This window comes from Danio rerio, chromosome 10, assembly GCF_049306965.1.
Source record: "Danio rerio strain Tuebingen ecotype United States chromosome 10, GRCz12tu, whole genome shotgun sequence".
NCBI lineage: Eukaryota > Metazoa > Chordata > Actinopteri > Cypriniformes > Danionidae > Danio > Danio rerio.
Genome location: NC_133185.1, coordinates 34,752,927 through 34,777,358, shown reverse-complemented (window position 1 = coordinate 34,777,358; position 24,432 = coordinate 34,752,927). Strand labels below are relative to the sequence as shown.

Below are 24,432 nucleotides of genomic sequence, written 5' to 3'. Positions count from 1 at the left end.
AACTTAAAATTAAATTATATACTGTGGGCATTTACTGATTTTTTTTTTTTTGTTTTTTTGTAATTTTTAAAACATCCAACACAAAACAACTTTACCAGCATAGCCTACTGGGTTTAGACTGTTTAAAAGGTGTAGATGTGCAACACCACTTCATATGAAACAAAAAAGTGAAGCTAAAATGTTTTAGGTATTGCAGCTGTCACCTCACACAGATGACGAGATTAGGAGCCAGATGCTCTGATGCAGAGCTAAATTCTTAATGCATGCTATCATAAACACCCCTGTTTTATACTAAACTAACTAATTAGTATCTAACTAAGTGGCTAGCTAGCAGCAATCATAGCTAACAGAAACAAATTGAACACAAAGTGTAGTTACTGTGATTCGTTTAATTTGGCTCAAGCCCCATGTGTTCATGAGACGTTTGTTTTAATAAACAAAGCACTTTAACCAGAAAAACAAACAGAGGTAACGTCATCTTTAAAAATATTCAAAATGCGATTACACAAACGTGTAGTAGAGACTTTTATTTTGACATATTTTCCAAACTCCATCTGACCCGGTGGTGATACAAGCGCATGAGGTTATTACAGAAAAACGTGTGCAAGCGCCTGGAAACTTCTAGCAAGACGCCACTCATTAATATCGAATCGCTTTTTCTCTAGTGAACTAGAGATTGCAAATAGTTTTAACCTAAAGTGTCTCACAGGATGTCAGTTATTGAAGAGGAGCGCGTCCGCGGCAGCGTTTTTAAAGATATTAATGCGGAAGATGAAGATCAGCAACCTACAGTCATCGAGAGTTTGTGCATGAACTGTTATGAAAATGTAAGAAGCTTACTTTTTTGTGATTATTAGAAGTGGTGATGGTGGTGGTGTTTTTCTTATACATTTTAAATTAAACAAATGTATTATATGCTTTTCAGGGAAGCACGCGTCTTCTTCTTACTAAAATCCCTTTCTTCAAAGAAATCATCATCAGCTCATTCACATGTCCACACTGTAACTGGTCCAACACAGAAATCCAGTCAGCTGGTCGGATACAAGAACAGGGTGTCCAGTACACCCTACAAGTAAAGACCAAACGGGTAAGGATGGACCTAACAGCAGAATGTTTAACATTAATTTGTTTACTAAACCATCTTTAAGCGAGCATGTCTTGTATTTATGTGCAGGACATGAACCGAGAGGTTGTGAAGTCTGACAGTGCGTCCACCAGAATCCCACAGCTTGATTTTGAAATTCCTGCTTTTACACAGAAGGGGTGTAAGTTGAATATTTTTATTTTGCCTCCTTCCTAGATGTTTTTATGTTATATACTGGGCTTGACATGAACTTTTTTTGATCACCAGCCACTGTGACTAGCAGATTTCCAGCATTACTAGCCACTCGCCATTTCCACTAGCCACACTTTTGTTGGAAAAATATAGTTTATATGCATAAATTTGACTTCGACATGCTAAAATTATTTGATTTAGATTTTGTGTTATGTCCACTTGCCTTCTCATTTATTTCACAATTGTTTTGTATTGTGTATGTGAGCTTTCTCAGTGTGTATGATCGAACAGGTGATTTCGCATTGCAATTAGTTTTTATTTTACATGACTTTTCTGGGCTCAATATTAAGATTTACCAAATGTATCCTTGACCACACCAAAAACAAATAAGTAATTATTTCTTAGCCGAAAATTTAAAATGTGTTAAAACAAGCAAAATATAGCTGTATACATCCACTTTGTATTTAACAAAATTTTTGTTATGTTTTTGAGATTTAAAAAAGAACTATTGCCATGTATCTAAAATATGCACAGTAATCTGTCTTGGTTAACCCAGATAGCAGGCAGTAATCGGCCCGAGCTCGGCTGCCCTCCGGCGCCTCCGGCTCCGACTCGGCATCGGCGAGTGTTATCCGGGCCGAGTGCGGCCCGCAGCTCGCTCGCGCACATGCGGTTGTGATACGGCTGTAAAGCACTGGCCCGATTCCGGTCAACCATATGGCAACCGATTAAGGCTGATGGCAACCGATTAAGTCCTTTATTTATCTAGTAATCTGTTAGCTCCACGTTTAATGATAATTTGAGAAAATATTCATGGTACGATAGCAAAAAAAAAAAAAAAAAAAAGAATATTTAGTGTGGATGTTCGCAATGTTTAGACGCAAACAAAACAATATTATTTATAAATAGATTATACATGTCATCTAGAGAAAAACTATGTAAAATTCGCTTATTTTTGAGATAGCACGCTCCTGTGCTGACTGTTTTTGTTTTAAAGCAGAAGTTGGTTTCATAATAAACACATGCGTGACTAAACTCATGATCCACACTCCAATCCAGACGGTGGCGGTAATGCTCCAAAAAGCTGGTTGTCAACCACCATGGCACGAAGATCACAAGAAGAAAAAGTTTTTTTTTTTTAAAGACTTCACGTGAATTCCGGTCAGAAAGGTAAGCTTTTTACTGCTTGTGTTCTGTATAATTAGCGAATTTAGAGCTTAAAACATTTCCACGGTGTTTGGTTGTAACAGCGTTTAGTAATTTAAAACAGTTTGATACGAAATTTAACTTGCTTTAAGAAACACGACTGGAGCTAATGTATGCTAACGCTAACAGTTACAAACACGTCTGAAAGTTCATTTTCCTTTAACACAATGTTAGATTGTAACGTGTGTAGTAACTGAAAACTATTTTAATTATTTTAAAGAAACATGAAACGAATTTGTGTGTATGCTAACTTTGCGTTAAAGAAAGTTTCTGTAGACGAATCCATTAACTAACATGGCAACGTGTTTTTTTCCTGATTTAACCTTATAAAGTACCGTGGATGTTGAAAAAATCATTGTACAGGCGTATACTTATCCAACAGTATTAATTATGTGATTGTGTAAATAAAAACTAATCGTTTTGGATTAATAAAATATTATTGTTTATCTTGTTTATGCAGTTAGTCACGAAAAGTGATCGAAACTCGACTGTTTACTATTCTCTTTAAATTATCCAAGAGAAATATATTACTATGCACTTTAATTCATATGTGTTAGCCTATGTGAATCAATTATATCTTTTGTTCAAGCTGTAATGGTCAGTTAATGTAAAACTGAACGTCTTAAAGCAGATTTTGATGTTTTTTGTTTGTTTTTTATGTTATTGACAGTGATAAATTCTGATTTAAATGAATGGGTAACAATATTTGTTGGTTAAGTCTTGTTGTTCTTGTTTAACAAAGGTTAGTGAGATCATTTTGCAGTACATCACGACCAAAGAAGTCAATGGCACACTCTTTTGAACGTGAATAGGCATGTTATAGTTGTGTGCTAAAAGTCCATTATAAGCTGTAAACTGCTGATACATTTTCAACATAGATTGAGCTTTTCAGACATTACATTACTAATTGCTTCACAAACAGCTGAAACGGTTTATTGTTATTGGCTATCATCATCAAACATTTTTCACAATGGTAGGTTAATCTTCATGGGTACAGAATAATGCATGTGCTTGACCATCTTACAAATCTATGTCTCAGATTCATAAGGCTGTCACTCTGCATGAATCTCCGAATAAATCTTGTGCAACCTTCTGTGTACTGATTATTTACACTATAGGTATTATATGCATTAATTAACTTTGATAGTATTTCAGGATTTAAACTTTTCTTTACGGGAGGTTAACAACAATGTGATGTTTTATTATAGATGCATATGAGGAAGCTCGACTAAAACATCCACATGCAACTGTGATTTCTGACTGGTAGACAGATGAGGACGATGATTGCCTGTCATACATCTCAAGACAGAACAGGTTTGTTTGCAATTATTTTAAACACATACTGTCAACATTATGTCATTGATCTATTACAACCTGTGAGTTTTGCCCTGGCACTATACTAAAGTGATGTTTTGTTTTGTAAATGTATCTGATCAAGGGACAGTATAGGCGCATCTATACCATGATGAAGAAAAATTACTTTGAACAAAGAGGCTGGATAAAAGGCAGGTATGAAGATTTCAGAAATCAATGCAGCACCACAAGTACCATCACCATCAATGACTATGGCAGAAATCTTAAGACCACCATGAAGATGCACAGATACTGTACATTCCAGTACACCAGGCGTGTCCAAACTACGGCCCGCGGGCCATCTGCAGCCCAAAAAACATCTCTCGGCCCAAAAAGTTTGGACACTCCTGCAGTACACCTATGAACATTTACAGTCTTTGTTCTAGTGCAGTTTGAGATCAAGACAGAACTTATTGCATCTCGTGATGTCTTTGTAAGAATTGAAGACATCACTAAATTTGTTAAGGTTTAATGCAGCTAGAAAGTAAAGATCAACTAGAGAATATTGTCGTAAATTCGACGACTAATCAATTACAAATTATCAGACCAGAGGTTTTGAATATCAGAAAATAGACTTTATTATAAAGCCGAGAAAGAGCAGAGCAGACCCCAGAGCATTCTGAAGTCTCTCCTGGACACCTTCTGAAGTCTCTCCTGCACCTTCTAAAGTTTCAGTGTGTTTGTTACAATTTTTATACAGGATTATTTGACACACCCCTAAGTCTCTTTTTAACTCTTGACCATTTTTGAATAGGTTTTCTAGTCTAAGGGGTCCTGCTATTCTTGGCTCTCAGCCCACTAGCTCATGTCAGCAGAGATGTTACAGGTCTATGTCAGCAAAGTATAGATGCAACTTATGCAAAAGGATTAAGTGTTTACATACATTGTTATGATAGGATAATAACTTGATACTATGTTACTCATTCTAACTTCTGACACATATAGCTTCATACAAGTATTTAACATATATGATCAGTGCTTTACATATTCAGTTATTCTACACAATCAGTCACTCAGCCTTCTCCTAGTGTTGCTCCTGTAGGCATACTAATCTTACACAGACATAACACTGTATTTTTAACACACGCTGGCATGTTTCTGCAAACACTACATACATTTTGTGAAGAGAAAATTGACTGCTTTACACTTAGAAAATACTTCACACTGAGAGAATAGAAATCTTCTTCAATCCCTCCTCTTAAGACTTTAGTCTTAATATTATTGTCTTTTAACCCCAAAGTGCAATTTCATAATCCAGTTCTCCTAATTACCTCTATCTAGTGACTGATATTAGCCACATAGCTGTTATCAATTGACTAGATTATGCCACTGTACTTTGACAGAAGTCCAGCCAAACATCTTCCCTGTTGATTTGAAGGAAGTAAAAGACTGTACTCTGTTTTTCTCTTAACACATCAAAGACAATAAAGTTTTAAGCATAAGTATTCAGTTGGTTCAGTGCTAGCTGCTAGTTTTCACACTCATGTAGAATATACTGAAGTGATATTATATATAGGTACCATGAAAGCAATATGCAAACAAAATCAATATGCAAACGTAAAAAGCATCAACTGTTGATCTTGATCTTTGCTCATCCTTGTTTCTCTTCTTCTAAGCTATCAGCATCTTCACTTGACTTTAAAAAGATGTTGATGGAGATGTGTGGTTGAGAGTCTGAGTTATGAAATCTGTAGTTGTGCATTCATCATCCCTTGACTTGTGGCACTTCTGTATGTGGTACTCAGGCACATTATTAGAATCACTCTTTTCTTTGCTCTGATAAACTCTTGCTTTCACACGTTGCACTTAGTAGTTTAGAGCTGTGGAATATTCAGGCTCCTCTGTTTCCAGTCAGCTTTCCCTTGCTGGAGTTGTTTCCTTTGGCTCCCTTGAGGCATTGGTACCCCATCAATGGCATCCACTTTGGCAGCTGTTGGATTTGCTCTCATCCAGATATGGTCCTTTCCTCCTGAGCTCTCCAGAGCATCCTCAGATAGACTCAATCACCTAGACCAATTGGACCTTGTATCACTGCTCTCTCACATGGCTCCTTTCTGGTTTCCTGCACAGATATCGCTATGCACATGGCAATTATTTGTGTCTTCATAAAAATCCCTACTGCATTAGACATCTTTGCAAACCATTCCAAGAGTTATGTGCAAGGTTATAGGTGAGATTATATGCCAGGTTTTATGCAAAGTTTCCTGTGGTTTCTTGCAAGGGTCATGCTGTTTCTTGCAAGGTTTCTTTCAAGGTTTCTTTCAAGGTTTCTTTCAAGGGTCCTTTCAAGGGTCGACCCAATAGCAGTTCATGCGATGCAGTGTTAGATGCTTGTTTTTGTCAGTTTCCATGCCATCACTCACCAATGCACTTTATTAGCACATTAATCTCATTATGTTTATTATTTTCACATATTTCATTGAGCGTTGGTCTTGATGGATCATCTTCATCTCTTTCAGCCATTTCTGGTAATTGAGCATAATACAATTATTCTCTCTTTTTTGCTTTATTCACAATTTTCCATACTCCTTTAGATGTTTTTATTTATTGCTCATTCATTAACTTCATGAATACTTTATGAATGCAAACCCATTATGAACTTATTTCTGCTGATGTTTCAAATCCTAGGAAGTACTTCTTTTGTCACAAATGTAATAACTGTTCCAGCTTCATAATTTGCTTTTGCTACCATCTCCAATCATCTACTCATCATAGTTTCTCAACTGTGCTTGTTTACAGAATAATTCTCTATCCAGTCAAAACCAAAAACAGTCATCATCTCACTGTTTGGAGCAATGGTCTCCACTCAAGTCTTTTAATTGAACTAAAGCTCTGTGAAGCTGTAGATAATTCAATCATCCACCTATTGTGACAGTGTTCATCCTAAGATCTTCTCCCTAAATATTAACTTTTTCTGCATTCTGGTGTATACAGTATATGCTATTCATCAAGCTACACAAGTACAAACAAGTTTCTACCCTCCTCTGGTAGTTACCTAAAATAAACTCAATAGAAACCAAACACTTAATATATTTACCATCCAAAAGAACATATCTTCACATACAATATGAATTTCAACTGGAAAATCTTCTCTTATTGATTTTCTTAAATCATAACCTAAACATAATCTTGTTTTGTCTTCATATGTAATTATTGCCTTTAAATTCCATCAAAAATTATTAGTCATTTATATACACTTATTACTACTTTAAATTTAAATAGAAATGTCTTGGACAGATTGTATATTACAGTAAATGTTTCTATTAATGCTCCTATTTTTACACTTTGCAATGAAGTTTTATACCTATTTCAGCATCTCGTGGTTTTCTTTCTGGGCAGATCTGCATGAGATTTATTTTAACCCTCACTGTGCTGGCTGATTTTATCTGCATCTTAGTCCTGTAATGACAATCATTTAGTTGGAATTTGACACTTCTTTCTTTGCTAATTTATTTTCTGATCTATATATTAATTCCTTTTTTGTCCTAATTTGTGGTACTGTCTTTTGGCTAACATTTATTTCTTAAGGCATTCCCCTCAAACTAGTTGTTTATACAATTTTGATGCACTTTTTTTTATCAGCTGACTAAAACTTACTGTATGTTTTGTAAATTTCTCTTTGCTCTGTTTTAACTATTATTCCTTACTATTTTCTTCTAATTATTCTTCACATATGTTTTCATGTGAAACAATATCTTTTTCTTAAACACTTTTCTCTTTCAATTTGTTTTATAGTAATTTAGAAGTATTACTTTTTGACCTTACCATCTCTTATGAATTTATTTCAATTGTTATTTCAATCTTCCCTTTAACTGTATCATTTTTTTTTAATCATTTTTCTAAATTTGAATCTCTTTCCAGTTTTCAATATTCAATCTTGATTTAGGCCATTCATAACATGATTACGGTAAGATATTTTCTTTACTTAATTTTAACTTAAATACTTTATTCCAATCTTATTTATTCTCCAAATTATCTATTGCCTTATCAAACGCTTTTTCTCTTTTTCTTTAGTCAATCTGCTGCATTGTAATTTATCCTTCAACGTTTAAGGACTTTTATGATTAAACCTATTAAAACTTAAACCTAAATTATTTAACATTCATCATAATATATCATTACGCATTTAAAATTTCACTGTAGAATTTCCTTATAACACTTTTTCTTACTTAAAAATTTGCATGATAATAATTTCTCTCTCAAATTGACAGGAGTCTGATTTGATACAAGAATGGGTAGCTAAACTTTTGTTCTTAATTTTCCTTCTGTAATGCTTGAACTTAATTTGGACTTTAGGAGCTACTTTGAGATGGACTGTCAGACTATCCCCCCTCGCAACCTGAGACAACTAGTTCACAGATGGTGCTAGTCTTTTCTGTGGTGTCCTGATGAAATTCCTTCATATCAGGGCACTGTGTTTCCCCCTCTCTCTTTGGGCTGGCTTTTTTCTTTGACTCAGCTGATGTAAAGTTCTGGTGGAGCGTTTTTTTCTTTTTGATCAGTTCATCAGTCTCTTGTTAGTGTCTCTTTTGAATGTCTCTGAGCACATGTAGCTTTTTCAGTCCTCAGTAAATCCTGGGCAAAAAGTTCATGTCACAAGTGTCCACAGCCATTTTGCTCTGTGTTTTTCAAACACCTTTCCATTTGCCAGTGTACTCAGATGTCTGGTAGGTACAAGACTACAGTCCCCCAAAGTTCATCCCTATGTCCTCTTAATTAATATATTTAGAATTTAGCTCATGACTTTTTTTTTTTTTTTCCCATTTTTTCCTTCATCAAATAAAGACTCCTTTTATCCATTTTTTTTTAATTAATTAATTAATTAATTTATCTATTTTTGTTTGCTGTTTAACAACTTATTTTTTCTAATTCTCAATCATTTTTATCATATGTAAATATGCTTAATTTTCTATTTGTTAAATGTTATTATAGATAATTTCTTTGGGTCCAGATTGTGCTTCACTTATTTTTCCTAATTTATTCTAGTGCTTCCTCACTAGTTACATTACATATTACACTATTTTAATTTCTCTAACATTTCCATACCTGTTTTAATTCAACAGTACTATATGGTGGCCTAATGTCTAATATACCTGTTCAATATCCTTACTGCAATAGCTAGAGTTCATATTACTATTTTACCTCTACATGTTTGTTTACTTTAAGCATTTTTCCAATCTGAAATGCAATTTTTAATTGTCAATTAGTTTTAAGTACATAAAATATTAACTATATAATTTTTGAACTCACTATTATGTTCTTTCATTTTTCCTCAGTGTCTATGCTTTACATCTAACTCACTACTTTTACTACAAATAGCTGTTGGCTCAGATGACAGTCTGTAGCTGACTTTAAAACAGATGACAACAGTCAACTTAAACCTCAACAATTTTTTCATTGCACTTAAACATAATTTAATCTTTTAAAGCCAAATCTTAGTTTCTTCAAAATGTTACTGTTTTTTCTAATTTTTATTTTATCTCTTTAATATATATTTTTAAATACCATCTTTTCTTTTTATTCTATTAAACAATGTTTGGACTTCTTTTTTCTCCATTTTCCTATGCTTCTTTTCCTTTTCAAAAATTAGCATTTTTGTCTCTTAGATTTTCCTAATTCATTTTTCTTTAAACTTATTTTCCTTAAACATTTGATCATTAACTCTTCCATTAATCAATATTCATTAAATTTTTCCTCTTCTCTAGTTTTTTCTTTACTCAAATTATTGACTTATCTATTTTTGATTCATACTGATTTAGTAAATTTATTTCCTTATTAATATATCAATTTATTTCCATATGTAGTTAGTTCTATGCTTAAATTTTTTTAAAATTTCTTAATATTTATTAGTATAGCTTCTAATAGCATTTTTATTAACACTTTTTATTTATTAAATCTTATTCTATTATGTATATTTTTTATTTCATTTATCTTATTACATTACTTTATATTTCTATGTATTTAATACCTTATAATATATCTTTACTCTTTAGCTTCTATCTGTCCTGTGAAACTTTTGTTCTTAAAATAGACAGATTCTTACCACTCCTGAAGCAGACCTTCTTCCAGACTGTCGACATGTCAGGAATTTCAGTCACCTCTCTGCCTAGTTTATACTTAAAAACACTTCAAACACACAGAGATTATTCAGAAAAATGTTTAACTAGTATATATTCTTCTTTTCAGTCTGTGTCTTTCAAATGCAATATGATCTCAATTAATTTTATGAGGCTTAAACCTCCTCTGTATCACAATCTCTTCCCTAAACTGCATCACTCTCTATCTTATTGTTCTTAAATCACACAAAATATGCAGTCCTTCTTTTATATTATAATATAAAACCATAATTCTTTTAAACTCACTCTTATTGCAAACATACTTCTAAACACAATCATACTTCTCACTCATTCTAACTCATCTCTTACACTGTGTAACCTGAACCTCACCTCTATTCTAGTCTATCTAGATCAAAGGTGATAGCTTCTAAGCACCCCAACACAGACAAATACACAAATACTTACAATTACATAAATACATCTCACTCTTCTTGAGTGACCTGTCCGAACAGCCTCTAACCTTAGAGCTATAACCACAGAATTCTCCACTACACTCCACTTGAGTGACCTATTACTTCTGCTCCCGTCTTTACTGTTCTTCAGTAAAATAGCATTTCACAGGATTTGTGCCTTTTTTCCCCCAGCCTCCTGAATAATAATATTTATCATTATTAAAACAGAACGGGTACTCCGAGGTCTTTGCGCGCTTCTCTCTACTTTATTAATCTGCTTTAATCTCTTAACTGTCACCACACTTTAAGAACTTCCTTTTAAAACATAAATATGCTCTATGCATATTCTTCATAATATTAAAAATTTCCCAAACATGAGTAACAGTTACTAGTTAACGTTTATCCTATCCGTCAAGGCCCTCTTAGGAAAACACAGATCATTTGCATGCAAATTGTTATTTTCTCCTGGTATTCAAAACCCCATTGTTTTCCTTTTATATCTTTACTTTTTTATGTTTACTTTTACTTTTTTAGTTTTACTTGTAGTTCGTTATAGCTGGAGAAACAGTTCAAGTGACTTATTTACCATTACAAGCAGGTCCTTGGCAGAAAAAACACAAACGTATAAGCGAAAATTGCTTACCGTTTTTATCGTGGCCACATATTTGTGTTTTTCCTCCAAGCCCCAGCATGTCCAGTGTCACCCGATCATCTCTTCTCAGCCGCACGTTGGAGCGCCATTTGTCGTAAATTCGACGACTAATCAATTACAAATTATCAGACCAGAGGTTTTGAATATCAGAAAATAGACTTTATTATAAAGCCGAGAAAGAGCAGAGCAGACCCCAGAGCATTCTGAAGTCTCTCCTGGACACCTTCTGAAGTCTCTCCTGCACCTTCTAAAGTTTCAGTGTGTTTGTTACAATTTTTATACAGGATTATTTGACACACCCCTAAGTCTCTTTTTAACTCTTGACCATTTTTGAATAGGTTTTCTAGTCTAAGGGGTCCTGCTATTCTTGGCTCTCAGCCCACTAGCTCATGTCAGCAGAGATGTTACAGGTCTATGTCAGCAAAGTATAGATGCAACTTATGCAAAAGGATTAAGTGTTTACATACATTGTTATGATAGGATAATAACTTGATACTATGTTACTCATTCTAACTTCTGACACATATAGCTTCATACAAGTATTTAACATATATGATCAGTGCTTTACATATTCAGTTATTCTACACAATCAGTCACTCAGCCTTCTCCTAGTGTTGCTCCTGTAGGCATACTAATCTTACACAGACATAACACTGTATTTTTAACACACGCTGGCATGTTTCTGCAAACACTACATACATTTTGTGAAGAGAAAATTGACTGCTTTACACTTAGAAAATACTTCACACTGAGAGAATAGAAATCTTCTTCAATATCAGCAGTGTCTAACCCACTGTTGTATTTACAGAAGTTGTATGAGAATAAGCTACAGGTTGATTTATACTAATCTGTTTTTCTTTTTTAGCACGACTGACTGAAGTTTTAAAATCATGTAACGTCATAAAGCAGCAGCTGGGCCTGATTTTCACAAAACCAAAACAGACGTGATAAAATTCCAGATGTAAACACATTTGACCTTCCTTTGGCCAATTTGATTTGGAAAAGCTTGAAAATCAACTAAAGGAGCAGCCCGAACAAATGAAGAAACTGGTAAGTTCAAGCTCTTGCTAATTTCAAAGTGTTTTAAGTTTATTTGTTTTTTTTATTGTTTTTTTTTTTTTTTGCTTCGTAGGTAGCCTACTTTTTTCCTAATTTTTTCTTTTTTTTTTTACATTAGTACTTGTTCACTACTAATTATCTGTTTATCTTTTAATCACAGATGGAGTGAGGACAAATGTCCATACCACGCCACTGATAAAGAAGTGGAAAAATGCATTACAAGGTAGCTACAACTTGCCCCTGACAGGGATGGAGGAAGAAAGAAGAGAAAGCTAATGTGTCAAATGTCTACATCACTATTTTGTTTTATTTTTTAAACAACATTTTAAGTGTATTAGGATGTTCCCTGATACTTGAACAATTTGTTTCTTTCATTTGCATTTATATGTATACATATGTATATGTATATATATATGTGTGTATGTGTGTGTGTATATATGTATGGTATGTAGGTATGTATGTATGTGTGTGCGCCAAATTCTGAAGAAACATCTTGATACATTTTTAATAAACGTAATACAAATAAAATTATAAATATAAAATTGCACAAGACGTGTATATATATAAAATGTATAATCATCTCACTCATGTCTTGCTGTTTGTGCAATTGATTTTGTTCAAGTTTATTTAAAAATAAGTTTGACTTTATACTTCTGCAATTATTTATATATATATATATATATATATATATATATATATATATTTGTTTGTTTGTTTGTTTGTTTGTTTGTTTATTATTTTAATGTTTTATTAAAAAATGTTTCAAGATGTTTCTTCAGAATTCTGCAGTACTTTTTACAAGTTTGACTTGGATATTTTACGGATTGTCATTGGTATTTTTAAGATGTTTCTTGCTATATCTTAAATTGGTTTCTATATTTAGGTTTATATAAAATTTAGCTGTTTGTACAAATTTTTAATTTAAGTCTATTGGGAAAACAGGGTTGTTTTAAAAACATCTGTGTGTGTGTGTTATTTTTAGATTTTTTTGTTTAAATCTTTCTGTGTGTCTTTAATGTGTTGTTTTATTGTTGTTTTTATATTGATATTCTTGTGCACTACAAAATTATTTATAAAATTTTAGTACTATTTTTTTCTTGCAATTAATAAACGTTTAACATTTATTTATTTTGTCATTTGTCTGATTATTTTCGTTACAGAATGTGTATGCAGTTTGCACTTTATTCAAAGGTTAAACACAGTGCTTACACTTTGTGTTTACATTATAGCCTGTGTTTGCTGTTGTATAAATTCAAATGGTTGTAATACCATATATTAAGTACCAATGTAATACCAAAAGGTTTTATAAGGTGTATAAATACGGAGTCGCGCCAGCTCCGGGCCGCAGCGCACATTACCCTCGCGCCGATTCCGGCGCGGATGCGCAGCGTCGGCTCGCTTACGGCCGCCGCATCTGGCCCGCTTGATTCGGGCCGGAATCGGGCAGTGAGTCCACAGGCATCCGGCCCGAGTCCGGCAGCCGGAGTTGGGCCGAGGGGTTAGTCTTCGGCAGGCGACAATCTAGCCGGAACTGGCCCGAGTGTATTTTGCTATCTGGGTAAGGGTCCCAGATCACCAGTTAACTACACATAAATTGGGAGTAATCTCCCATTAAAGCAATGTTATTGTAAAAAATGATAATTAAACCAAATTAACAAAAATAACTGTAAGCAAAAGAAAACGGGTGAAAAACATACTGTGTGTGATAATGAAAGGAGGATCGCACGCACACAATTAATGTTAAGCCTGGTAATAATCTGTTAAAAGAATAATTCAAAGGAAATCAGTGACTGCAGCTGCTTACAAAAAGATTATATATACATCCATGCATACATGCATATATCGCTCGCGCAAACGCAATTACTTTTGTCAGTCGTGTTGCTTCTCAATTTTAAGATCGCCTTTGCATGCATGTTGGATCATCCTTAAGGTCGAACCCTGCTTTTAAGAATTATTATTCGGGAAAATTATTTTTTAACCAGTCAAAGTGGCTAGTGGGAGTGTCTGTTTTACCCGCCACGCTGAAATCTACTCGCATTTGGCAGGTTGGCGGGTGTTAATGTAAAGCCCTGGTTATAAGTGTAAGTTCTGGTTGATTTAAATGCAGTTTGGTCAGAGAAAAAAAAGCATGAAAAACAACTGTTGCTGTCCATTTAAAATGTTTTTACATTTTTAAAAATAGTTTCTTGGAATGGAATAATCTAGCCACAGTGTTTGTGTGTGTTTATTTCTATACTTTGTCAACATCATTTAAGCCTACTTAATTTTGCCCATTTCATAGCAAAGCACTTGTAATAATATAAAAGTGTTTAGTATAATCACTCATCCTTTTTTATACAAGTTTAAATTGAAACTTCAAAATACCTTTGACCCAGTAGCAGCCGTGAGTTTTGTATTATTATGTATCATCTACAGAATGTTATTTTGTTAAAAAATAATCTAACATACTTTTTGTCTGTCCAAATGTGTTTAGCTTTGTCAACAATCGAGGGCCTTCTGGACAGAGCAGTGGCGGGTTTAGAACAGGACCAACCTATAAGAAAGGTGTGCACCTCAACAGCATGAAAATATGCCTTTATGCTTGGGGTTATATTATAAATTATATTATGTACTTGAGTTGAAGAAAACATTTTAAAGCATCAAAATAAACTAATATTATTTTAAACATCTTGCCCTCTTGATTTTTCATTTTAATTATATGTATGTAATTATCTGAGTGAAAAATGTCAATTTCCCCCATGATTTATAGAAGACACCCTAAAGTTTAGTGTCAGATATGTTCAGAACTGTTTATGGTAGTGGTGTCAAAACTCAGTCCTGGAGGGCCGGTCCTGCATATTTTAGTTCCAACCCCAATTAAACACACCTGAACCAGCTAATCAAGCTCTTTCTAGGTATACTAGACCACCAGGCAAGTGTGTTGGAGGAAGTTGGAGATAAACTATGCAGGACACTGGCCCTCCGGGTCCAAGTTTGGTCACAGTTTGGTCATTTTGGTCACAGTGCACCCCAAAATGCTTTAGTAATTGTAGTTATTTATTTTTTTAACCCATCCTTCAATTCACTAGGTTTACCTATTTGTCAGCAACACATTTTACATCCTTTATAATATAATATATAATTTAGTTTTAATATTTTTTTTTTATGTAATATGTATTTTAATATGCACAATATTTTGTTTTATTTTGACAAACCCATTATGCTGAATTAATTTGGAGTGAAGGATTGTATTTTATTTTCACTTCACTTGCATTTAACATTTTGTCTGTGGAATTTTTGGATCTTTTGTAAATTTAATGTGATGTGGACAGCAGTCATATCTTCTTTGACCTGTCTACAATTTCAACCAAATCATAATTAAGCCAAATTATTAAAATCCTTGTTTATTTTTGTTTTTCATAATGTATAATGTATTCAGCTCTGTTTTTGTGACCATTCCATTCATGTTGCAGGCAACAGATCCAACTGTAGCTGACAAAATAGAGGAATTCATCCAGAGATTGAAGAAACTTAAGGAAGTAGAGGATGAATTCACATTAGTAAGTCTCACAGAAAGTGAACTGATAAAAGATTGCACCCTTGACAGAATTAATCCACATTTTGCCAGTTCATTATTGTTATGCTAGAGCTTATAAATTCCTCATTTGACTTCTATCTACAGATTATTGATGATCCGTCAGGGAACAGTTTTATCGAGAACCCATTTGCGCCTCAGAAAGACGCTGCTCTGTCTGTGACGTATTATAAAAGGACACCTCAACAAAACGCTGCTCTAGGTATAGAGGTGAGAAACTGCTACAGCATCTGTACTGCTGAGAAAATTGTAGGGTCCTTGCTAGTAATGTAACTTGGAACTTTGAATGCACATGTTTTGATTCATTCATTAGAGGAGCGCGTTTCTGTTTAAAGCCATGATGACAAAATTAACACTGGCCTCAAGTTGATTTCAAGGCGTGAAGGCATCTAGGCTGAATCCAAATTCTGCTTCACCTTCTTTCACCAGAGGTTTTTCTTCCTGATCAAATTTTGATCACTGCATAGATTTGTCCTTCCCTGCCTCTGATATCTCACACAAAACCGTTCCTTCCATTTCTGACAAAAATATTAATATTGTGTCTTAAAGCTTTGCTTGGGCATCTGTTTTGATGTAAAAGTATGTTTTTGATTGACGTTTTGCACTTTTGATAGCATTTCTAGCAAGATGTTAGTATTGTAGTAAGCAAATATTCCTTTAGTTATTCTCAAAGCTCTGTCTTTTGTTATACATGATTAAATCATTATGCTGTCTTGGAAATCTTCTTGCCTCTAAAGTCACTTCCTGAAAGGGCAGCAAGACAACGTCCGCACTGTAAGCTTTTCTTTCAGGTTTTCAAACAGGTTTGGAGCAAATGTTGGTAATCGCCTATGTTATTTTCAATCAGAACACCCAATATCTCAGTTGGTGTTGACGACTCGTCGGCGATTCTCTCACATCACATCTTTGATAGTTCACACTGTGTGATTAAGGGAGATTTTTCAAAATCAGGGCTATAATTGTGCAGTTTAAATTAGGCACGGGACTATAACTAGATTCAAGGTTTACCGCGGTTTGGAAAAGACAAGGTTTTTAAACCGCTCAAATGTTATACTTTGTGTCCCAAATCGCATTCTTATGCACTATTCTATGCCATTTTGTAGTATAAATAGTGTAAGTAGTGCGTTCACACTGAAAACCCTAAAAATATAATAAGTGCACTTTAAATACCCAGATGATGCACTCATTCAACCGGCAAAATGAAGTGTGGAATGATGGGTACTCCACACACTCAACAACCACAGGTTTGCTCACGTAGCGGAATGGGCGGAGCTATCGAGCGCACGTGTTGGATAACTATTTTGGATGGTGAAAGCAAAATTTTCCTATGAGAGTGATTATGCCGCCTCCCAGTGGTGAATGCTGTTATACTCATGGCAGGCATTATTTGAGACACTGCTTGCTGTAGAGCAGGGTTCACCAACCCTGTTCCAGGAGAGCTACCTTCCTGCAGAATTCAGTCCCAACTCTGATCAAACACACCTGAACCAATTATTAGTACCTAAAGCAGGACTTGATAATTACAAACAGGTGTTTGGTCAGGGTTGCAACTGAAATGTGCAGGAAGGTAGCTCTCCAGGAACAGGGTTGGTGACCCCTGCTGTAGAGCCACTTGGGCTCCAACGAGGGGGAGCTCTAACTCCTCCTCCTATAAGCTGTCTTAATGTGTACACCCAACCCACCCCCATCACTTGTAGAAGAAGTGCAAGGAAGAAGGAGCTGGAGCTCAAGCTCTGCCCAAGTGGCTCTATAGTGAGTATCACTTGGATTATTTGGTAGTTTGTTCATTTATTTCAGTGATTTGGCAACCGGCCAATGTCATCAGTGAAATGGTTTGTATTTTCGCTTAGTATAAAAAACATTAGTTCTCCATTTGGGACAACACTACATACATGTATTATGCTGTTGAGTGTGTAAGTAGATGAGTGCATAGTGTACCATTTGGGATGCAGCAACTGTTTCTAAGGTATTTTTGAGGGTTTTTAAATGGGTTTTGTGTTGTGTAATATGTTTTAAAAAACTAATGAAGAGGGAAGAAGTCAATCATTTATTTTAACAATTTACCCTGACAATTTTGCAAAAAAAAATAAAAATAAATAAATATATATATATATATATATATATATATATATATATATATATAGAGAGAGAGAGAGAGAGAGAGAGAGAGAGATTGAGATTTAATGGATATTTTTTTTTTTTTTTTTTTACCCAGACATGTAAAAAAAGAACTTATTTTAGAGCAGTAATCTCAATACTTTCATACCGTAAAACAATGATATTATCCATCAAAGGTTATCATACCGTCAGAATTCTATACTGGCTAGTTTGAACTCTGCATTAGTTTTTGGATGAACTGTTTAAAAAGTGCAGAAATGCAAAATCTGTTTCTTTAACTTTAATCATCTTTTTTATTTTAGGTTGAAGAAGAACAAGCAGATGAGAGTCCTGGCAATGATCTGGACACCCTGAGGAATGAGGTATTAGTGTTCAACACTAACTGCCCAGAATGCAACGCTCCAGCTAATACAAACATGAAGCTTGTCCGTATCCTTTAAAGTATGCTAGCATACAGCATGCACTTTGATGTTTGTTGTGCATTAAATTGCTATTCACATAGTTTTCCATCATTTTAATAGATCACCAGATTTTTTTTCAAGTCAGGGAAAATTGTTGTTTTCACCAAATGATGTCACAAGGGAGCCCTTGGAGATTTTTTAATTTGATACAAAGCAATTTGTGGCTTAAATGAGCATTTTAGTGTAAAAACGGCACTGCATTGGGGTAATTGGTGCATTAAGTCCTTTTCAAATACCTTGTTATAATTTTAGCAAAACAATTTATTGTTCCCTTAATCCAGTTGCAGAAATTCCACACTTTAAAGAGGTCATTATAATGGCCACTAATTGCGATAGCTGTGGACATCGCACCAATGAGGTAAAAGTAATAAACCACGCTATGCTTCTCTTCTCAATTTTTTTCACTGATCTTGTCTTGTATACCAACCTTTATCACTGATCATTAAATAGGTAAAATCAGGAGGAGCCACAGAAGAGCTGGGAACCAGAATAACACTACACTTAACAGATCCTTCAGATATGTCCAGAGACCTGCTGAAGGTGAGTTTGATCGCTTGTGTTTGGAATAGACTACTGTGTTTACACTAGCAAGGTAATCTCAATGAACGTGTTTTTGGCCACCTCCTAAAGTAGTCAACATGGCTTTACACCCTGTCTACATATGTGTTTAGCATGGTTTAAGTTTATTCATTTGTATAGAACTTTTAAGACAATTATTTTTCCAAATCAGCTTTAAAAGAGTTGTTTATTACTACATTAGTCTAAATTAAAAAAAGTTAAGGAGTTGTGTATAGGGTGGACAGTATATAAACATGGACATCCTGCAGTGTTCTTTCAAAAGGTGAGGTATATGTGTATAGTACATGTTCAATGATATGTATTAAGTGCTTGTGTTGTCCACATGTGATTATGGTTGGATGTCATTCTTTTTTTTTTTTTACAATACCAGTGTAAAATTCCTGCTCAGTTACTGTACTTACTGGTGCCTGAAATGATTCTTTAAAATAAAATCCACAAAGTTGTTGAATGACATAAAAGTGGTTATTTATTGCAAAAATATTTTAACTGAACATTACTTAATGTATTTACCTCATTCTCCGCCGACGAGCGGGCTCTGCCATTTGAATCTTTTTGGCTTGAGACTTCCGGTCTCATTCACTTCCATTCAATTTTTGACGTTAAAAACTGCTCTTTACGCTGCTTGATGTTGCAATTTGATATTTTCTTATTATATTATTCTACTTGGTCTGTATAGTCATGCAAACATTTGTTTGTAGAGCAAGTAGTTTGACTGTTTTCTGCCGTTTATTATTCCTAGTCATTTCTCCCATAGGCGACTGAATCGAAAGTTCTAAGACAATCGTGAAAACAGGCACACGTCCGCATTTTAGAATAAGGTCAATACTTAAATGTTAAACACATAACATTTCCATTGCAAATTCACACAGCCATAAACCCAACAACAATACTAAATCATAATTACAGCACTAATAACAGCTGTTTAGTCAGTGTCTTTGGAATTTTTCATCGAGGTTATGCATGACACCTGGTTCAGTACACAACCCTATTTGTGATTGAGTTGAAGAAAATGTAATGTTAACATCAGGTGTAAATTGGAACTCATCATTAGGATGTGTGTGTTGCAGTCAGAGACATGCAGTGTGTTGATTCCCGAGCTGGAGTTTGAGTTGGGAATGGCGGCTCTCGGAGGGAAGTTCACGACGGTAGAGGGGCTGTTGAAGGACATTAAAGAACTGGTAGGAAATCAAAGCTACACTAACGGCTTTGGTTGTCATTAACAAACAGCTTGTTTTATGATTGTTTTGAGCAATTCCATGCAAATGTCAACCTCGCAATGAAAAAAAGGTTTTGACCAAAATAGCGAAACCCTTTTTAAGTTTAAGCAAATATTTTACATTACTGTAAAATACTCAAATGTCTCTGTCAGTGTTTTCAAACAATTATATTTGATTTACCAAAGTCACACAAGTGGCAGTTTCACATCTGTTACATCAATAACCGAGTGGTGTCGCATCCATAATGAAGATTTTCCACATAAATGCAAAAATATAAAATAAAGTTAATCATTTCTGTTTCATAGTGAGCCAACTCTTATCCTTTTGATCACCAATGTTTCTTTTGGATTGTGCAGTTTAATTCATAGAATTTCTACAAAGTTTGTTGTTTACTGTAATCTCCCAAATGTTTTTGGTCACATCTGAAATGCATGTTTATTTTCCTCATTTAAAATATAACAAATGTTTACAGATTGATATTTTTCTAATCCCATAACTCCGTGGTTGGTTGTTTTGGAAAAAATAAACATGTTTTAATCTAATATTAACATATGTGAATTTATGTTTTGAGATTTTACTGCAAATGTCACATCCATAATGCTGGAATTGCTCTTGTGCTTTTTATGGTTCTTTTAGATTGTTTCGAAAAACCCCTTTATGTGTGGAGACAGCTCTGCATCTGACAGAGTGGAGAAGCTGCAGCTGTTTGGACAAAAAATCGACAAGGTTTGAAATAGTTTACTTGTTAATGTCACTTAAAAGCTTCTCTAATAAAGTTTTTTTTTTTTTTTTTTTTTTTTTTTTTTTTTTTTTTGCATAAATTTAAAAATATTTCCTTTTTTAGTGCTGCTTACTTAAATATCATGGTTATTCCAACAAGTATTGAATTCTTAATTTACCAGAAGTTAAAACACTGGTGTTGTGTTGTCTAAAATTCAATATAAACATGTATAAAGATGACATCTTGTTGAAATTTTATGTAGAAAATAAAGGAGCATAAATAAAATGCTTTGACTTTTTTTTTAATTTGGACCAAATGTTGTCAGTTTTCAGAACTAAACAATATGTAATGCAATGTTGTACTTGAGCACATAACTGTAAATTGTAAATTCAGAGAAACTAAAGCCAAGTTCAGACTGCATGATTTTAGCCCAGATTTTGACTCGCCTACAGGTTTTAAGAAACCGCAGACAAATGCCTGGAATCATAGGCAAATCGGTGCTCATTCACGTGAGTAAAGCCTGGTTTATACTCGACGCGTCCGCTTGCTCGCTTGAGTGCGCACGGCAAATGTGACGTCATCGCGGAGTTTGCGGAGGTTCGCTTTGGGTGCATGGTTTCGGCTGGCGGTGCGTCGGGCATTTTTTGAGACTCGATCGAAGAGTGCACACGGCGCCGCAACTGATTTGAGTTGAGTATGAACCACTTTGAAGAGATTTTATGTAAAACAGTCCGACTGTATACGCATCTTATGACCCGTGATCAGAGAGAAAACCAGATAATCAATAATTCTTGGCTAGAAATTGCAACAGCCATGGGAAAGGAGAAAGTTTTTGTTAAAAGGTTTGGAAAAACCTGAAGAATAAGTTTATTAAAATCAAAAGAGGCCATGGCAAAATGTATACAATTACAGAATGTTTTTCCACCAGTCATAGGTTTTGCACTGATGTATTTTGTTTAATTTTGTATTAATAACAATTTAATAGTTACAAAACTATAATGAAGTCACAAAATTATTTTTGATAACTGGAAAGTAATACAATTGACTGATGCCATGTTTCTCTGGGCTTTATTGTTGATAATGGTCAGGAATGTTGGACCATCACTGTCTTTATTAGCATAAGAATAGGACAGAAACTAGCCAGACAGTAATGTGTGAATTGTGAAGCGGGCTAAATCTAAAAACATTTGTATTTTTTAGTAAGTGTTCTTTTTTTCTTTTATTTTTGCGATAATAAAACATTTATTTGTAGAGCAACTCATGTTCTGTTGTCATTAATAATTTAATAAATTGTAATAGGTATAACTGTCCGAGATATGAACAAAAGCAAGTGATGACCAATAATTATTTGCTAGAAATAACAACAGCAGTGGGAAAAGAAGAAAGTTTATGTTAAACCTAAGGGATAAGTTTATGCCAAAAGAAATCATAGCAAAAGTGGAGACCCAGGTACACAATTACAGAATATGTTTTCCACCAGTCATGGCTTTTACACTAACGTATGTTATTGGATCGTATTTGTAATACATCTGTTTTTTTTAGTAAGTGTACTTTTTATTTTTTGCTTTTATCCTTGCCATAATAAAATTATATTTGTAGAGCAACTCATGTTTTCTTGTGATTTTAATATTTTAATAAACTTTAAAAGGTAAAACTGTCAGAGATATGGACAAAAGCAAGTGATGCATCAAAGTTTGATTTAAAAAATCTTAAAGGTTATAAAAATGCTTATAATCATTAAAATAATTTATAAAAACAATACAAATAATTAGTTCAAAAATATTGAACTACATTATGATATGACGTACTTCCAGAAAGTTCCTACTTCTCTTTTTATCCGTCTGATTTTAAGGTGGGTTTCTTTTGACCGCCCCTGTCGTTTTAAAGAATATCACAACGGCGAACGCGGCGAGTATAAAAGGCTTGGCCGTTTCTTGAGGGGCGCGCGCAGTTAGTGGAGGTGCGTGCTGTCAAAGACGCAATCTAAGAAGAGTCGCTGACACCGGTGAGATATTTGGTATGCTAAAGATCTGTATCATGATTCATAATCATGCTGTGTGAAATGTATTCGGATTGAAAATAATATCAGCGATTATCTACGGCCAATGAGAGGACAAATAAGTACATTTTTACCCCACTAAAGGCTTCTTTCTCGTTGTGTAATTAATAACTAAATATATACTGTGTGACCTCACGTTGTTTCCATGTCACTTCTCACGTGTTTAGTTGCGAGACATAGTTTGCAGACCAAGTTGTCAGATTCTTTCTATTGTAAAGTCATGCATTGTAAACCCCCCTGCCACTGATCCATCTTGGAGTGTAAACAGCAGCGACTGAACGCTAGCCCAGACAGTCATGCAGTGGGAAAACATCTGTGACGCCACTACTTTGAAAATCATGCAGTCTGAACTCAGCAAAAGACTTATGTAGTGGTGTCAATGTTTTTATATATATATTTTATAAATTATTTCAACAAGCCACTGTTTATTAATAAAGGAAGGTATTAACCACATTGCTATTTGTATTTACTGTTTTAAATTAACAAGGTGTTGAATTTATATAAATGTTTCCTAGATAATGGCGGGAGAAATGGATGTGCATATTGTCCTGGATGATCCAGCAGGAAATAGCTATCTTCAGGTAGTTAAACTGTAATATCCTGTGTGAATGTAATTTATTCATTGTTTTATTTATTATTTTTTAAAGTGCAAATCTATTACATCGTATTCTTTTTGTGAGCGCTAACCACCTCGCTTTTTGAAAAAAATATGGAAAACTGGACTGAAACAGTTTCCATTTACTACAACTTCTATGTTAAGCTGCTTTGACGCAATCCAAATTGTAAAAGCGCTATAGAAATAAAGATAAATTGAATTTTTTCTCTCTCTTTTGCAGAATGTTTATGCTCCAGATCCAGACCCAGAAATGAAGATTGAGAAATACACCAGGACTTTTGAGCAGAACGAAGACTTGGGCCTCAATGACATGAAAACAGAAGGGTACGCAGAGAAATAGGCTTGAAGTCAGAAAAAATGGAGATTATATGTTGCTAATTGGCAAATTCTGTCAAATTCACCATTATGTACCATTATTTAATTCAGTTTTACATGTAATTGTAATATCCCATGTAATTAACACTTCTGCTGTCGTTAAAGTCAGCTTTATTATTTAAGAAAAGAAATACAGCTGTTTTGGCTTGAATGAAAGCGCAAGGTTGTGTATTTTCCTTGCTGCCTATAAAGTAATTTTTAAGTTATAAGTTTTGGTCGTTGTGTTAATAAATAATGTAACAACAAAAATTGTTAATACGTTTTTGAAGTACTTAAAACTACAGACACTTAAAGTAGTCTTAAGCACACTGCAGATGTGAATTCTGCGGCCACATTATTTCCTTTCAATGTAATTGGACTGACTCATTAAGGGTGTAACATGTAAAGGTTTGTGTTTGGACAATAAAACACTTTCAAATATGTAACAAGTATGATGCTGGTCTATTTACACTTAGCTTTTCCAGTTCAGTGAGACGTCTAATTAACTTGTGCTTCGGCAGACATCAAAACAACAGTGTTAAAGCTTATAATACATTTTATGACTGTGCTGGAACTAGGGCTGGGCGATATGGCAAACATGCAATCTCGATTTATTCTTTTCCATATTGAACTATAATGATATATATTTCGATATCAATTTCCTATTCCTTCAGATTTA

General features: G+C 34.2%; 1 protein-coding gene and 1 long non-coding RNA gene across 4 annotated transcripts; both read left to right on the top strand.

Annotated features, from left to right (window-relative positions):
* The first annotated feature begins 582 nt into the window (after positions 1-582).
* zpr1 (ZPR1 zinc finger) lies at positions 583-24,023 on the top strand. 3 transcript variants are annotated; one of them, NM_213108.1, is given in 13 exon segments: positions 592-827; positions 926-1,087; positions 1,175-1,265; positions 14,528-14,598; positions 15,507-15,593; positions 15,716-15,838; positions 18,049-18,175; positions 18,495-18,565; positions 18,658-18,747; positions 19,854-19,964; positions 20,640-20,729; positions 23,299-23,364; positions 23,620-24,023. In NM_213108.1, coding segments are annotated over 13 exon segments (1,326 nt in total). In that variant the 5' UTR covers positions 592-710; the 3' UTR covers positions 23,740-24,023.
* On the top strand, positions 2,391-12,574 carry LOC141376403 (uncharacterized). The gene is made up of 6 exons (XR_012386416.1): positions 2,391-2,446; positions 3,522-3,600; positions 3,691-3,796; positions 3,921-3,991; positions 11,861-12,045; positions 12,215-12,574. It is a non-coding gene; the product is annotated as an uncharacterized lncRNA (long non-coding RNA).
* Positions 24,024-24,432: the final 409 nt, after the last annotated feature.